The sequence below is a fragment of the Myotis yumanensis genome, unplaced genomic scaffold (genome assembly GCF_028538775.1).
Source record: "Myotis yumanensis isolate MYYU_CA2020_CCGP unplaced genomic scaffold, mMyoYum1.0.hap1 SCAF_14, whole genome shotgun sequence".
In the NCBI taxonomy this organism is placed as follows: domain Eukaryota; kingdom Metazoa; phylum Chordata; class Mammalia; order Chiroptera; family Vespertilionidae; genus Myotis; species Myotis yumanensis.
This window is the reverse complement of record NW_027223765.1, coordinates 52,160,424-52,177,115: the sequence shown is the minus strand read 5'-3', so window position 1 is coordinate 52,177,115 and position 16,692 is coordinate 52,160,424. Positions and strand designations below refer to the sequence as shown.

The following is a 16,692-nucleotide window of genomic DNA, read 5'->3' as shown; positions in this document are numbered from 1 at the left end:
CAGTTCCTCTTGTTGTGACCCAACCATAAAATTATTGTCGTTGCTACTTCATAACTGTAATGTTGCTACTGTTATGAATCGTAATGTAAATATCTGATCTGCAGGATGGTCTTAAGCGACCCCTGTGAAAGGGTCGTTCGACCCCCAAAGGGGTCTCCACCCACAGGTTGAGAACCGCTGATTTTGGCCTTGTTTCCAGCCTGGGGAGGAGGAAAGAAACCTTGGCATCAGTAGGCTCCAAAGGGTGGTGGGGGTGGGGGTGGGGAGCGCGTTGCGCTCTTAACCAATTTTCTCTTCTCCCCCAGACCCAGAGGGCACAGCTTGACTACTCTGCCCGTTTTCTCCTTCTGCGCCCACGGTCAGCACGTCCCCTTTAAGAGCCCGAGGGCGGCTCTCCCTTTCCCCGCCCAGTCCCCCCGCCCTTCACACCTCGGGTGGGAAAAGAAAGTGGGGCGGGGCGGCCCGAGGCGGGAGGGGCGGGACCGTGGCGAGCGCTCCAATGGCCGTCCGGGCTGGCCGCCGGGGGCTCCGGCAGCCAATGAGCAGGAGGCGGGGCGTGGCGGGGCGCCGTGGCAAAGCACCCAACGTGGGCCGGTCGGAGGCCGCGGGGCGCGGAGTCCGGGTGTGAGGAGGCGAGCGGCCGGGGCGGGGCCTCGGGACCAGCGGGGCTGAGCCCGCGGGAGGCGAGCGGCGAGCGGCTGATTGTTCGGCGGGAGGGCGGCGAGGCTCTCGCAGCGCAGCGCGGAGGAGCCGTGCGTTGCCCGGGACTGCGCGCTCTGTCCTGAGCCCGGGACAGCGGGGCGCACCGGCCCCGGGAGGAGAGCAGGGGCTGCTGCGCGTCTGGCCCGGGTCGCTGCGGGCGCCGGAGCCTCGAGGAAGATGCCGGCGGGCGCAGAGCCCGGGCTGCGCGGCTGAGCGCCGACCTCGCAGCGGCGGCGGCACTTGGCGTGCGCGGGAGCCGGGAGCCGGCCGGCAGCGCGGCGAGAGGACCGGAGCGTCCGCCGAGCGCCCCTGGCCCGGACCCGTGGGGTTCGCAGCGAGCACGGGCGCGTCGGCCCGGATGGGCGCGGGGTTCGCGGCCCCCTCTGGGCGCTGCCGAGCAGCCCGGGCACCGGGGGCCCGCTGAGCACGGAGTCGCCGCGGAGAGAACTTGCGCCGGTGGCCATGCCCCGTTGCGGAGCCTAGTGCCGAGCGGAGCCGTCCCGACCTCGCAGCCCCGCGCCGGAGTCCGCGCTCCAGACAAGATGGCGCAGCGGGTCCGGGGAGCGCTCGGAGCCCCGCGCCGCCGGCCTCGCCTGCTCCCCTGGCTGCTGCTGCTGCTGCTCCGGCCGGAGCCCGCCGGGGCCGCGGGCCGGGCGCCCTGCCCCGCCGCCTGCACTTGCGCCGGGGACTCGCTGGACTGCGGCGGGCGCGGGCTGGCGGCGCCGCCCGGGGACCTGCCCGCCTGGACGCAGAGCCTGTGAGTGCCGCGCTGCCCGCGTCCCGGGCGCTGTCACTGGGGCTGGGGCCGCGGGAGGCTTCTCCGGGGAGGCGGTGCGGGGTCTGTTGTGTGCGTGTGAAGTTGGGGGTCCTGGGAAACTTAGCGTGGGTTGCAGTGGGGAGATCGTGCTCCAGGCTCCGGAACGGAGAGGAGGGCGGGCGTGAGAAGTCTGCAAGGAGAAAGAAGAGTGTGTGAGTGAAGGTCTGGAGGAGAGAAGAGGGTGCTTGTGGGGTCTGGGGGTGCGCGAGCGGGGTCGGGGGGTCTGGAGGAGAGAAGAGGGTGCTTGTGGGGCCTGGGGGTGCGCGAGCGGGGTCGGGAGGGCCACCTGGGAGTTAGCGAGCGTGTCTGGTGTCTGGAGGTGAGAATGTGAATGAGAGTCCGGAGGTGGGTGTTGCTGCGTGTGTGTGGGTGGAGAGTGGGAAACATCTGGAGGGGAGAGTGTGAGGAAGTCTGTCTGTGGGTCTTTCTTTTTTCCACTCGTGTAACCCAACTCTGTGGTGTCTGAGCTCCTTGGCCTTCCAGTGGGTAATGAATGAAGGTGACTCCTGGCTCCAGTCTTGCAGTTATATTATTTATTAGTGACTTGCCTCACGCCAGGGCAGAAAGCCTTCTCTGGGGGACCCCCAAGTCGGAGGACCTTGAGAGTTCCTGGAAATCTGACTGCTGGGAGTTTGTCCTTTTCAGCTTGGTTGGCATTTTAGGGGACTGTGTTCCAGACCCTTCCTGCCTGTTCCCTGGGGCCCCCCTTGGGCCTGATGATCCAGTGGCGGAGGCCCACCCTCTAGCATTTCTGCATTATACATGGTGCCAGTTAGTCCTGGAGTAGTGCTACTTCAGGAGAGGGTGTCAGGGATTTGGTTGATTTAAGCAGTTTAAAGAAGCTTTTTTTTTTTTTTTTCTGTGTTGTCAGGATTTTGGCCTATAGGACTTAGTGGGACACTTCTTAAAGGAGATTTGGCAGGGGGAAAAAAAATAGACATTTGTAAGCATGGTAGAGTATAACTTTTTAAACTTTTAAACAGCCTGGCCCATGAGTCAAAATCCTGTTCAGTTATCAGTAACTAGCATCTCTATAGAATGGAGTGCCTTCCAGAAAAGCCGAGCGGGAGCAGTCTGCTTTTCAGTTGAGTAACTGGAAATCTTTCCTAGAGCATCAGAGAGGCACAGTAGTAACCTCCGGCACGGCGTTCATTCACTGTGTAAAAAAGAGAAACTGGTGACACAAGTTTTAACCAGCACCGTGGCCTGATCTGAGGAAATGTGGCCTGGATGTTGGCTGCCCTCTGGGGAAGAGAGGAGTTAATTCCTTTTCAGTGTGAAGATCTTGTGCCTCTGAAGATGGGGCCCAGATTTCCCTTGGACCACACTGCACACCACACACTTGTTGGGCGATCACGTACTAGAGTTCTGAAGCTGGGCCCTTGAGTTATGACTAGATTTCCTCTTCCATATTCCACTGCTTCTGTGGAGTTCAGTGACTTAGTGAAAACCAGTGGTCACTGTGGGTTTTCACACAGGCAGTGGCCCTGTCAAGTCCTGTGAGTACATTGCACTTAAGGGGAATTTTATTTAGTTGGGGCAGTCTGGGTATTGTGGCTTTTTTTTTTTTTTTTTTTTTTTACATGCTCTTAAGGTGGTTTTTCAAAAAGGTCATGTGGGCAGAATCAGAATAACTCTTGAGTGTTCACCTGTTGGAAGAGTGATTCCCAGGGCCATGTGCCAGGGGCAGAGTGGGGAAGGCGCTTAGTTCAGAAGTGGTGACTTCCCTGAGAGAGAGGACAGGGTGTCCTCGTATTTGCACTTTTCCTGTGGTCACAAGATCCACTTTACCTTGCCCTTTAATTTTTTGAGCACATCTACTGGTGGTTTTTTAAGCATTCTGCTGCCTACGATGTTTTTGCATGGCATAAATAGCTCTAAAACTACAGTCTTTTTTATTCACACATGATAATCCGCAAATACCAAAAGGGGTGTTTGGAGCTTCTGTAGACTTGATTGCACTGATGATGGTGTTAACTGATGAGATTTTAATATGAGTGTGACTTCTGGCTACACAATGGGGATCCTCTGAAAATTTTGGAAGTTGTTATTTTTTTCTGATTAAAATAATCAGGCTATTTTTTTTCCTCTAGACTTCTGATTTCCCATTTAAATCATTAGTCTTACTCTGAATTTTCCATCAGTTATATTACTGGCTGTGATTCAGCAAGACTTCAGGGAGAAAGTTTCTGTATAATAAAATATGTTGTAGTTTCACCACATTTATACTCTCTGAGTTTATATTGTATCTAGAAAATGCTTTGACCTAATTTATAACCCTATGAACAAGATTTACTGCAGCTAGTTCAATCAATTTCAGGCTGTGAGTTTGAGACAGAAAGGGACCTGTGGCTTTATAGAACTTATTTTTGGGGGGTGGGGGATGGGCTTTTATAAACAGTGCACCTAATTTTGTAGTTGTTCTTAGGCCTAGCATAAGGAAAGTAAAACTTTTTAATAGTGAATGTCAGTGCAGTTTGAATAGAAGGAATGGAGTTGTCTTGGGCCTGAGGACAACTTATTCAGCACAATAACTTATAGTTGTAGCAGTCGAGCTGTAACTGAGTCTGCCATCCCATTACGTAGGTGAGATTGGCACAGTCCAACCAGCACATTCATAAATGGCACCAAGCACTGCCAAGCCTTATTCTAACTTCCCAGAAACTTAGAAGTTGAACTTCTTAGAATTCAGATATTTGCTTTCTTTGAAATTATTTTTGAGAGCATGGCTTTAGAAACTGTTGAAGTATTAAATACAGCATGCCTTAGACTCTTATCTGTGGCATACCGCAGCACAAGGTTGCTAGCTTAACTGCTCTCGGAGCTACATGATGGCCCAGTAGGGTGGTGACAGGAAAGAAAGGGGGCTCTGGAGAAGCACAATTCCTGATTCTCAATGTGCAGGAAGATGCCTGGCGTTCAGAAGCCAGGACACCAGATGGGTTATCCTCTGCCACATGAAGAGGAATGTGTTGGTTTGGCTTTATATTATGCCTCCTTATGTGTTTGCGGTTCCAAACCCGGGTGCCTTAAATCGTGGGTTTGGGTATGTAAGTGGCACTTAAGATTACTTTAGAAAAAAACCCACAAACCATGGTTGCCTTTGTAGTTGTGAAGCAAAGAGGGCCTTTGTCTTTCAAATTGTACAGCTGTGCTCCGAGGCCCAGGTGTGCAGGGTGCTGTGAATTAAAACTTTGGAAAATACTTCCCATCCTGTTTATGCAAATTAGATTTAAAATGCAGATGACCAAGTTGTTCAGGAACCCAAACGGAGATTCCTGTGTGTGTGTTTTTAAGAAGTAGATCATTGTCCGGATTGTCCTGAGGTCTTCATTTCCTCCGGTCTGTTTCGGCTTTTTGGTTTTTTGTCTCTGTCTCGTTAAACAAGGACTTGGGAGACAATGAACATCTTCCTACCTGTTGGATGGGCAAAGGGTGGTTTGGAGTAGCACCTGGGGAAGTGGCAGAGAGAACCTCTGCAAGGTGAGAGGGCTTTCATAGTTCTGCTTTAGCTGGAGCTCCGAGGCCTTTTGCACCCAGTGTCAGAGCATGGCCTTGCTTCTCCTGGAACACCTGTGGGTAACTAGTTCTCCAACACCTTTTTTCTGAGTGAGGGGAAGCCTCTGGCAAATAGCATTGGTTGCCTTGAGAGAGAGTCCCCCTGACCTGAAATTACAGCCATAAAATCTAATCTTTGAGTGCTCAGAGACACCCCTCCCCCCATGAGCTTTCTGGCACAGTGTCCCTCTGCCTTTAGGGTGTCAGAGCTGTTCTTGCCCCCTTTTCAAGGGACGGTTTTAAACAGAAGTGTGTTCATCTCTCTCCGTAATTACATTTGATTTTTTAATGTATTGTTGGCAGTAATTCTTCACCTTGAGAAAGATGAAGACTATTCAGCTATAAGCACAGCTGGTTCCTAGGGGACATCCCAGTGTGGGGCACCCCAGCTCTTCTCAGGCGGGAGGTTCCCCCTGCAGTGTTAACGCCTTTGCCTGGGTTCCCCGTGCAGCCTTCCCTGAGCAGTGGAATGGCCTCTGGCTGACCTTTCTCTCCCTCAGACACATGCTCACAATGAAAGGGCCTCCCCCCACCCCCATTCTGCAGAGGTGTCTCCTTGGTGCAAAGTCTTTTCAGCACCCCCTCTCTCAAGGTGGACAGGAATGCAGGAGGGTTTTGTGTGACTTAACATTGCACCTGGACCAATTTTGTGCACCTGCTAAAGCCTGCAGATCTGTTAGCAGGAAGGCGGAAGGAGGTTGTTTAAAATAGCCTCTGGTTATTTTAAGTGATATTCACAGGCAAAGGCATCTAGAAAAGGGACTCGTTGAATTGAAAGTCACTATAAGCAATAAGGAATATTGGTTGTCCCAGGACTTTTTAATTCTTTTTTTGTTGTTTTGTTTAAACTCAGAGATTCCTCTGACATACCCCATAAGTTGAACTACTTTAAGCTTCATGAGCAAGCCTAACTTTCAACTCTTTGAATGAGCTTGGTGACATTTACTCACTGGGGACTGCCCCCACCTCAATTTGAAACCCTGCAATTTGAAACCCTGGGGGTCGTTTAAAAGCAACAGGACTCTGGGCTGTGTTAATATTCAGAGCTGTTTACAATGGATGCAGTTTCAAAGGCAGAAGGCGGTGCCTTGAGACAAGAGGGAGGAGGGGTGGGGGAAACATTCCGAGGCAGAGGAGGAGAAGTATCTAAAAATCCTCAATGTTCCCTGTCCTGTGGGAAATTCAGGAACTGTTAGTGGGTTTTTTATGAGTTAAACATGACATTGAGGCAGTGGGGTCCAGTCAGTCTACCTCCTGGCTTTAGTCCACATTGCGTGTCTGTAATGTGCTGGTCTCCTACTTTTATCCCGTGGTGGGGGGGTGGGGGGGGGGGGAGTAGTTGGTAAGCTCAGATCTGCTGTCATCTCTCCATGCAGAGAAGTAGGACTTTGAATGCCAGAGGTTAAAATTTCCACAATAGTTGACTTGTTTGGAACCTGCACTTATTTCTTATAAACTGCAAAGTAGAATAGCTGTCCAGGCTTACCAATTAGTTGGCCAATTACATGACGGGCTGAGAAGTTTTCTAGTGAAGAACTTAGTACGTCTATTCTTGTCATTAAGCAAAATGAATGGATAAAGACTGTATAAAAAATGAAAATTGTGGTTTGTATAAAGTCCAGTTGGGGTTGCCAATTTATATCCTGTTTTTTGTTTGTTTCTTTGGAGGGCTATGCTTATGTATTTTTCTAATCCAAAAGCTTTGTGGTTTATATGTTGATATACTGTATGTTTTATATAATTTAATACTTTATACGTGGTTTCTATCCATAAAATACCTTATACATTGTCTTCTGACACACAAGCCATAAACCCAGTCTGCTTATAAAAGTCACCATATTTTCTAAAACACCTGTTTCTCCATTTCCCTGTGTCCTTCCTGCTGTTCTTCTCAGTGTCCTCCACATGTCATTTGCTGCCCAGCTGTACCCACATCTTGGTTTGGGTTACTGATGGGGAAAAGAGTGGGTGAGGGTGAGGCTTTCTTCACCTTTATTCTGTTAAATTGGGGATGTTCTCATCTAGTGATCGCACGGAGTGCACACCCTTCACTGGCAATAGTGATGAAGACTTGAAAATTATTTCTAGGGTCCATCCCTGGCCCCACCACCCTGCAGTGATGTGTGTGATATGGGTAAAACCCTTTCCTTTGTTTCTTAAAAGGGATCATAATATTCTGTCTTACAGCTGCTGTGAGGACAAAGTTAGATGACACATGTTTAGCCCAATTCCAGTGTGGGTTGGTCAATTTGCTGATGACTCCAGAGCACAGTTTGAAAGTTAAGGCCTCAGTAGATCAAATTGCGCATCCTCTCCCTTGGCCAGTCTCTCCTAGACTTCCTGGTGACAAAGGCTCTCCTGGGGAAAGTTTACTTTTCTGATATGAAGGCTCCTTTTGGGTTGGGCAGGGTGGCAGGGCTTACCCCACGCAGCCTTCCGAACCATTCGGTGTTTGGTGATATGTATGGAGAGAAACAGTGAAACTTCCTGTGCCCTTGGGAAGCTCTGATGGACAGGCGAGAAGCTATCAACAGTTGCAACAAATTACACAATTAGCAAAAATTATGGAGGTGGTTTATAAATGTATTCCAGTTGCACAAATACTTCTATTAGCATTTTCCTTTTGGGAGGTGGGGTGTGGGAAGGAGGCAGGGGAGTGAGAGGCCCTTAAACTAATAATTTTATCCTATTATTTCCCAGGGGTTCATGGAAACTGAGCCTGACCAAGATGCAAGTAACTCCTCTCTGTCAATAGCTCCGAAAAATGCAGGTGTGCTCCTCCAAACCCGGGTTAGGTTACAGGCTGTGGCCGGCTGAACCCTGCACTGTACCCACTTCTCTTTGGAAATATTTGAGGGAGGAGGAGGTGTGAGCGGAGGCAACTGTTGGGTTGTATGCAGAGAGCTGGAGAGCTCTGACATTTTTCTTTTGTTTTGGTTTTCTTGCAATCCTAAGGTAACTGTTAGAGGACCACGGCAGTGAGCAGAGTCACTTGAGGAATTGAGCCAGGGTGCCACCTGAAGAGCCATGTGCCCTGGCTCCTCTGAGTCCCTCAGGCAATGGCCACAGCTCACAGCCCTGCCCACATGAACGGCTCCGATTGTTTGCGTCTTTACTGTTTAATTTAGCACAACCGGTAAAGCTCATTGTGTGAACAACCAGCCCGTTCATCCCTGCAAGTCTAGTACATCTTGGCTTCCTTATGAACCAGGATGCAGGTTCTAATCACTGCCTGTTCAGTTTGTTTTGGCAAAAGGTGCCAGTCAGAGCGTTTAAAGAAAGCATGGCCTGTCTTTTTAAGCACTCTGCATTGATGAGTCTACATTTTTGCAGTGAGCAGTTCTCTCATCTTTTAAGATGTGCAAGTATTTTTTTCTCAAGGTCTCATATTATTAGTAAGAAATGAATGAAATGAGTGAAGGTCTAACCTGCAAGCAGAATTAGCTGGTTATTGAGAAACAAAGTGGAGATAATAGGTGGGTGTTTTTTTTGTTTTTTTTATCTGATTAAAAAAAAGAATCTTGCAACTTCATCTTCTAAGGCTCCATTGTGTAGCATTTAGCAGGTGTCTCTCCCATCCCCCTTCCTGTCCGTTGCTTCTTCCACCAAATTACAATTTGCCCTTCAAATAATTCGCCACTTACTGGGACAGAATATACTTTGCACTGACAAATTCCTTCTCACTGGGCTACCTACTTGATGGAGGCCTGTTAGACACTCTGAGAAGGATTGAGCTTTTGAACCGGGGGACAGATATTCTCGCTTTAGTTCCAAATCTTGTATTTGCAGTGCTCTGTGTGTGGAAGCATTTGTATCTCGAGTCTTAGCGCTTTGGGGATGGAAAGAATTCTGCAGGCTGGGCTCTGCCTGGGCTGTGACAGCTACCGCTGACGGGAGGTCAGCTGTTGGAGATTGAGCATCTTTCTCTTGTGAGGAGAAGATCTGAAAAATCTGATTTAAAACAAAATTCTGAATTCAGGGACCATTAGATGTGCAGCCAGCTACTTGAGTAAACTCACTGTTAGTGTGGAACGTTTCTTCGTTTCTTCTTACCTGTTACTATGGGGATAACAGACATCTACACAAGTGGACAGAATAATGAACTCTATGTACCATCCCCCAGCTTTTAGGAATCAACCCTTGGCTCCTCTTGTTTGATCTACATCCCAGTACACCTACACCTCCATTTTTCTGGGCTTCCAAGCATATAGTTTTATTTGTAAATGTATATGTATGGTTTTTAAAAAATAATAGCTTTATTGAGGTATAAATCATCATACAGTTCACTAAAGGGTGTTTTAAGAAATGTGAATTTGAACTTTTTGAAAACAGCTTCTAAATGTTTTTTGCAAAGGGAATCTTGATAAGCAATATACTTATAGAATGTTTCTTGAGCACATACAGCATGCACGCTTAATTTATGTTTTCAGAGTACAGTTTTTTTTTTTTTTTTTTTTTTTTTTCCCCTTCGGGAAGGGCTGAGCGAGTTCCTTTGTTCTGGAGCCTTTGCCAGAATCCTGTGGTTCTGATGAACTCTCCTCTCTCCCAGCAGCTCTTAATAGGGAGGCCTCTACTATGCTATTAATTGTTGATCGGAATTCATTAGTGAACACACATAATTTCAAATGGGTCATTTAAAAACTGGTTTTTCAGATATTGTTACTTAATAGAGGGATAATTAGCCATTGGTTGTAGTTAAGTCCTGAGTCTGAATTGAGTTAACTATTGTTTACTTTGCAAGGCCGACCCTCCAGCTGTGGCTACTTGAGGCTGCTTTAAATAGAGTCTGAGGCACTCTGTAAGAAAGTCCTCAAAAAGCAAAGGACTGGGTTCCTGGAACCCTCTGTGCTCGATTTAAACTTCACACAGATTTGAAAATGCTTTTGTCCAAGTAGCTGCAGAATGGTCTTGTCTGTTTTGTTTAATTTCTCCACAGCCTGTTACTTTGTTGGTTAGGAGCCCCTTTTAGAATAGATTTCATGATGGCTCCAGCTTAATTAGGAATGAGTCACGTGTCATCTGAGTTCCATTCACTTGAGCCTAGTTTATAGAATGATTTCCATATTCTATTTGTGAAAATCTGATTTCATATAGATTATTGAGTGGTTTTAAAAGCTGTCCAACATGGTCAGGTTCAACTTATGGTATATTAAGCTTAATTATGTTTATGTGATATTTAATTAGATACCATCTTACAGTTGATTCTATGTTTAGAAAAGTGGAAGCACATGCCAAAGGGTTTAAAAAAATTTATGGGGGGAGGAAAAAACTTAAAATTGAGAAGTTCCAGCTAGGAATTTAAGTTCTGTTTTGCAAATCAGGAGAACTTCATTCTTCATTTGATTTCAGCAGAGAGCTCAGCACCATGCATCTTACCTACATTGTAGTTTTCATTAAAACACTTTTGTGTGTCTGTGATTTTCTCCCTCCACCTGGGCTGGTGAGGTTCTGGCACACGAGCTCCCAGTGCTTGCAAAGCCTGTAAGCAGCCAGAGGAGCTCCTTGCTCCCCGGGAGTGGGTTGTTGATGCAAGAAATGATGGATGCTGACGCTGCAGCCCGAGTGGGACGGGGTTTCCTTCCGAGTTGAGTTTGGAGGAGAGGAGATCCAGAAAGCAAACTAAAATGTTTTGCAGCTATTAAGGTCTGCCCCATCCCAAATTCCTCTGAATGTTTTCTCAGATTTGGTGTCTGTGTAGGACTCTGGGCCACGGTGGTTTGGCCTCATCGAGGGGTGTGCTTTGCCCAAGAGAAAAATCAGGAACTCTTCTATGGAGGTTTGGATTCTTTCACAAGTTCATTTGAAACAGGACTTAGAAATGATTAAATTATATTGAATTCCAGACTGTCTTAAAATAAAGACTGGTAAATATCATTTATTTTGGGGGTGTGTGTCTAGGGAACTTGATTATATGTAAGGTCTTAGAGCTCAGTTCATCCTTCTGGGCAGAAAGGAGCCCACATTTTCACTAAGTTTTTTAAAGAGTTCTTGACCAAACAGGAATAAAACTACTGGCTCAAAAAGGAAAAAGTATAATTTTCTTGGAGCTACCAAGGGGAGAATGTGGTAGGATAGGAAAATAGCCCATGGCTAGGTCAAGAGACCTGGGGGTTTTGTTTGGCAATGTCACTTTGGGCTAAGCAGTTAATTTCCTTTCTGTAAAGGGCTGTGTGACTTCCAAGACTCCTTGCGTTCAGGTTTATGATTTTATCCTAAATGAAGCAAAGAAGGAATAAACTTACTACTCATTGGATGGTAAGAATTAGTAAATGGGTCTGTGTGTCTAGAATACTTACTTAAAAATAATTTTTGAGTGGTTAGTGCTTCTGAGTGGAATCTTCAGGTGAGTGCCCGGGCAGCACAGGGACAGAGGGTGTGTGTGGGGGACTCAGAGAGGGGTCCTTTCTTGGGCCCTTTAGGTGTTGTTGAGGGGAGAAAATACCCCATGGTATTTCTTCCTTTGATGGTGCCTCCTTTTTGCCTCTGGCCCAAAGACTACTGTGAAAACTGCTGCAAACTTACTTTAGACCCTTGATTTCCTTTGTAAGAATTTAGGTAAAAAATGGTAAATAAATGAAGGGCACAGTTTCCCAAGGAGTTGTGTATCTCTGCCTTTCTTAGGGCCACTGCGGGCAGCACCTCCCGCAGGCCTGTAGTGCATGGTTGGGATGTGTGCAGTTGTAGGTGATGCCGATAAACTGCCTTGAGTGACTGGGCGGGCCCCTGTAACAGATTCAGTAGTGATCCCCGGAGGAAGGGCAGCTGCACACCTTGCGGTGTGTCTGCCCTCCCTAAGCTGGCTCTCACCATCGGCTGTGCAGGAGCATGGCAGCTATCAGAGTAGCGTGCAGCCCTTTACCCCGGATATCTTTAGTGTCTGCTTTTCATGGTGGCAACTCAACAGCTTAATATGCGCAGTCCACTGGCTTGAATGATCCAATTTTGGTCTTTTTGAGGGGTCAGATTTTTACCACATCTGTCCATCTGCCTGGGTTTTCATTGGTTTCCTCTTGGTCAAACACTGTTTTTGTGAAAATCATGCTCCCTATCATAACTGGACTCCTTAAGACTTGCTTTATCCTGTTGACTAGAAGCCTTTATTTTGTGTCTGAATAGCTACCTTTCTTCCACGTGGAGTTTGTTCATGCCTTAAGTGGGATTTCTTGGGCTTTTCCCTTCCACATTCTTTGTCATGTAAATTTCCATAAGGAGGAAGCTTTGGATTTTTTCTCTTTTTCTTTAGAACAAATTCTTGGAATTTGGAGCCTGGTTTGGGGATACAGCTAGAATGAAGTGAAATTAGAGGTACACTTAGTGGTTTGGAATTTCTTGACAGGAAGTTTAACAGGAATTAGAGACTAATTTAGGATTAAAGCAAATAGTCCAAAGAACTAGACTTTTTTTTCTTTTTTAAAATTCTCCCTTCAAGGCCTAAAGATGGCCTTTTCCCATGTGCTTTCTCAGATCAAAATAGGCCCAACAACCCTCCGCCCTCCCAGGAGCCTCCGTCAGTGTCAGGCATTCTCTCTGTTATGCACTTGCCCTTGTTCTGTGGGTTGTTTTTTTAATCTAATCCTCTCCTGGAGGATTGTCAGTCCATCTGGTTAGGTAACTTTTCACAGATCTGTCTTTTTTCTCCACTTGACTTGAAAGCAGCAGGATTGTTCAGTTTCATGTACCTAGGAATCCCTTGCTAATGATTTGTTTATTGCCTGTGACTTTCCTTCCTGGTACTTTTTTTTTTTTCTGCATTAGAAAAGATCCCACACTTTTCTTCCTTTCCCAAAGGGGTTCTGAGGTTTACTCCTCAGTGTGATTCCCACTATGCACTTGTGTGGAGGACCTAGACGTGTTTTGGACCTTAGATATCATGAGTAAAGGGGCATTTTCTTTGTGCTGAGGACCTGTGTTCTCATGATGAGCCAGGGATGGCTAAGGGATGATTTCAGAGGCTTTCTTCAGTCCCGGGTGCTCCGTGCAGGGCCTGCCTTCCCTGACAAGGTTGGCTGCTGGATTGTCTGAGGTTACATGTCAGAGAGAACTTTCGCAGAGAATATTTTACCCAAAACAAAAATTATGGATGGTCTTCTCTTCCTTTCCCTTTTCTCTCCTTATTTTCTACTTTCTGCTTGAGAACCACTTCAAAGAGTCAGATGTGTTGGTGCCAGACGCCAGGCAGTTATTGTTAAAAGAACTTGGAAATATAATTGAAAACAAACTTTGTTGAGAAAAGCCGATCTAGGCGAGCTCTTACTTTGAGGGAGTGGAGGGTTCCAAGTTTTCCCTCTATTTGGAGCTGATGTCTCTGAACACTTGTTCTGTGAGATGAATCATCTGTGAATTCTACATCTGGGAGTTATAGATTGGGAAATGACATTCTTTTAAATGTGGAAGAAACACAAAAGCTTAAAGTTACAGTGTAGTTGGAAAGTTCTAGTCAGACTTAAAAAATGAGCATTAAGGTAAAATTGGCTGAATAATTGGATTGAGATTATGATACTGAAAATAGACATGTCCATGTATGGGAAGCAGTGTGACGGCCACACTTGCTTAGTTAGGACCCCCTCCCCTTTGTTTTGGGACAGATTAAACATTTTTCATAAATATTAAATAATCAGGATCATTAGAACTTAGTTAAAGCAAGTAGGACTTGTGAGTCTGAATTTATTTTAGCATTTGTTTTGAACTCTTCAAATAAGTTCAAGTTGTCAACCAGGGAAGAGCCCAGAAGAGTGCAGTGTGCAAGGGTCTCCTGGGAAGAGAAGGCTGTGTCCCTGACCTCGGCAGAGCCCCACTTCCTTCTGCGGGCGTGGTGACGAGGGGGTGGCGGTGGGCATGAAGCAGTCATACTTGAGGTGGCACAGTGGCTCTGGAGCCCGGCTTCCTGGGTGACCTTGGGCAATTTACTCAGCTTCCCTCTGACTCAGTTTCCTCTTATGTTCAAAGGATAATTGACGTGTCCACCTCGCTAACCTTGTTATGAGAACAACATTGAAATACTTTTTAATTTTTAGAAGAGGGCCTAACAGCAGAAGCCTGAGGAAGGTTAGTTATTATAATAAGTATAGCGGTAATGGCAGTTCATCTTTTTGCAGCAGGGCCCATGTACATTAATTTAATTATTATCTTAACTCTATGAAATATGTCACTTCCATATTGTACATGAGGCCAGAGGGGTGACTCGCTTGCCCAGGGTCTAGCACTTGCCAGAGTTAGCCCTCCAACCTGACTCTGCAGGCTGTCTTTGGAAAGAACACTGCAAGACTAGTACTGTCTGCCTTCTGTTTGTCTTGCCTCTCCTGCAAGTTTGTGAGCTCCTTGAGGCCCGTGATCGACCCTTCAACTCTCCGGTGGCCTGCAGTACCTGCTCGTAGAGCAGTGCTCCCAACGGCGTCTTCATGGCATCTTGCAGAGCATGCTTCCTCGTTGGCAGGCTGGTGTGTCAGAACCCATTTTTGGTGTGCCCCTTTGGCATATGTCTCCCCATCTGTTGTTTATTGTTTCTGTTAGGTTGTGGTTTGTGTTCCTGCTCCATGTTTCTTTGGTTTCTGGAGCAACTGCGAATATTATATGCTTGGGGATCAGGAAAAGTAAACTATTTATAAACAGTAAAGTATCCTTGGGTTTGGAAAGTGTTTTTCTCAAATGCCTGTGTATTTGGTGGCTTTATTATAATCTTACCCACGTAGCCTTAGACAGTTTGCAGATCGAGGCCCATTTAAAAGATGGGCGAGTCCTAGGCTGGCCTTGTGTAACCCGCTTACAGACAGCCTTGGCGATAAGGCCTTGGTGTTAACGCTGACCTGACTTGGTGTATTTTTAACTCCAGAACATATAAACAGTTTAGCCTGCCGATGGAGTTTATGCTGCCTGAAATCCTGGACATGCCTTGGGCTGTGTGGCCCTGTGAGGTGGATGTGGTCCTGCGAGACTGCTATCACAAGTGTCTCATGGCCCCCCACCTTTCATTTTAAAAAAGGACCACAGCAGAGATAGATGAAAGGAAGAACAGTAAAATTCATCAGTGATTTTGCATGGTAAATTGACGTTCACCTTTTCTTCTACACCATTTCTGTTTGTTATACAGACTAAGGGGAATGGAGAGCTTTACACTCACATCGGTTCTGCTTCCCTTTTAGCCACAGGGGTCTTTGCAGAGTCACTGGTTGGAACACATAACTCCCATTGCCCAGAGCTCTGGCTGTCCAGCCACCTCTCCACCTTCATCATTCCTTCCTGGCTGGCTCCATGTGCCCTGGCCACAACTCGGGACCTTTTTCTAGGCTCTTATAACACTGCAGGTCACATGTCCCTTACATCCTGTCCCCTCTGCCTGAAGAAATGCTCTTCCTCTGTGCCTTGCAGACTCCTACTCATCCCCCTGAAAGGTCTCTTCCCTGGAACCTGTGCTGACCTTCCCTCTGGGTTAGATTCTTGCCTGAGGACTGCAGTCCTTTATAGAAGTTTCATGTGATATTTGGTTATTGTCTGTTGCCTGGTTAGTCCGTAAGCTCCCTGAAGGCAGGGGCTGGCTTTGTTTCTGATCCACCATTGTATTCCCAGAATCTAGCACAAAGCCTGGGACACCTTCATTGCCAGTACAGACACTGATGTAGATAGAGTTATTGGTGTTCATTCTGTGTGTTCCTATAAATCCTATAGAAATACTTCTCCCAGACACTTTGGATAATTCGGGCCTCCCAGGAGCTCACCTATTTGTAAATTTCCTAAATATGCCTCATCTGTGTGATAGTTTCCTCCACTCCCCACCAAATACTAGTGTTGAGAAAGGTAGAAGAATGGAAAAGAAGGAAGATGCAGCAAATAGAATGGGTGGTCTTTTTAGTCCCTCTGTTGTGGGAAGGTGGCTTTTAAATCCTGCATCCACGTATTGTATTGGAACTGAATCTCCTTTCCAGTTGAAGCACATGACCTGTATCCCACAGGGTCCCGGGCATCGCTTCCCTTCTGGACCTCGGAGGCTGTCCCTGGCAGGTGGGCGGCCGGACAGCTCTCCTCTGTGTTGTGTTTGGCCGGGGGGGGGGGGGGGGGGGGGGGCGGGGGGGAGCCCACGGTGCGTTTCCCAACTGTGACATGGCTCTCATCTGCTCTTGCTGGAGCCGATGTTTGGAGTCTGCTTTTTCAGAGTTGACACTGCAGGGGAGAGTTGCTTCTTGCACAGACTGAGGCTGTCTAGACACCCTTCCCTTGTGGTTATTCTGCTCAGTTTATGCTGAGCTCTGGCCAGGCAGCTGGTTTGGGTTGCTTGGCTCTTTGTTATTTTGCTAAGTCCTCTACTTTGACAAGAAGAGTGACCAGGCACGGTTGTTTTTCTCCCTCTTTGCTGGCAGAGCAAGCTGTAAGAACACCAAGGGCAGGTTACCATGCCCACAGTGGTGCAGGCCCAACTAGCAACTTAGATTCACAGAAACTTCCACAGCAGGAGACTTTGGGCAGATGGATTTCTAAACCTGGCCCGTTTTGGCGTGGACTTCAGGTGTGGACCTCAGGTGTGGGCAGTCTCCTGGAGATGCTCGCGAGAGGGTGGGAAGGCTGCCTTCTGCCCAGGGAGCTCTGCCTCCTGGTATTGGTATCAAGGTCTTGGGCTGTGTTCT

At 47.3% G+C, this 16,692-nt stretch overlaps 1 protein-coding gene across 1 annotated transcript in view; it reads left to right on the top strand.

Annotated features, from left to right (window-relative positions):
* Positions 1 to 628: 628 nt before the first annotated feature.
* Positions 629 to 16,692, top strand: part of LRIG1 (leucine rich repeats and immunoglobulin like domains 1) — a 105,010-nt gene continuing 88,946 nt past the window's right edge. Inside the window, exon 1 of the mRNA XM_070390968.1 lies at positions 629 to 1,459. Within this exon, the coding sequence (XP_070247069.1) occupies positions 1,245 to 1,459 (215 nt within the window). The 5' untranslated portion in view covers positions 629 to 1,244. The remainder of the gene's footprint in view (positions 1,460 to 16,692) is intronic.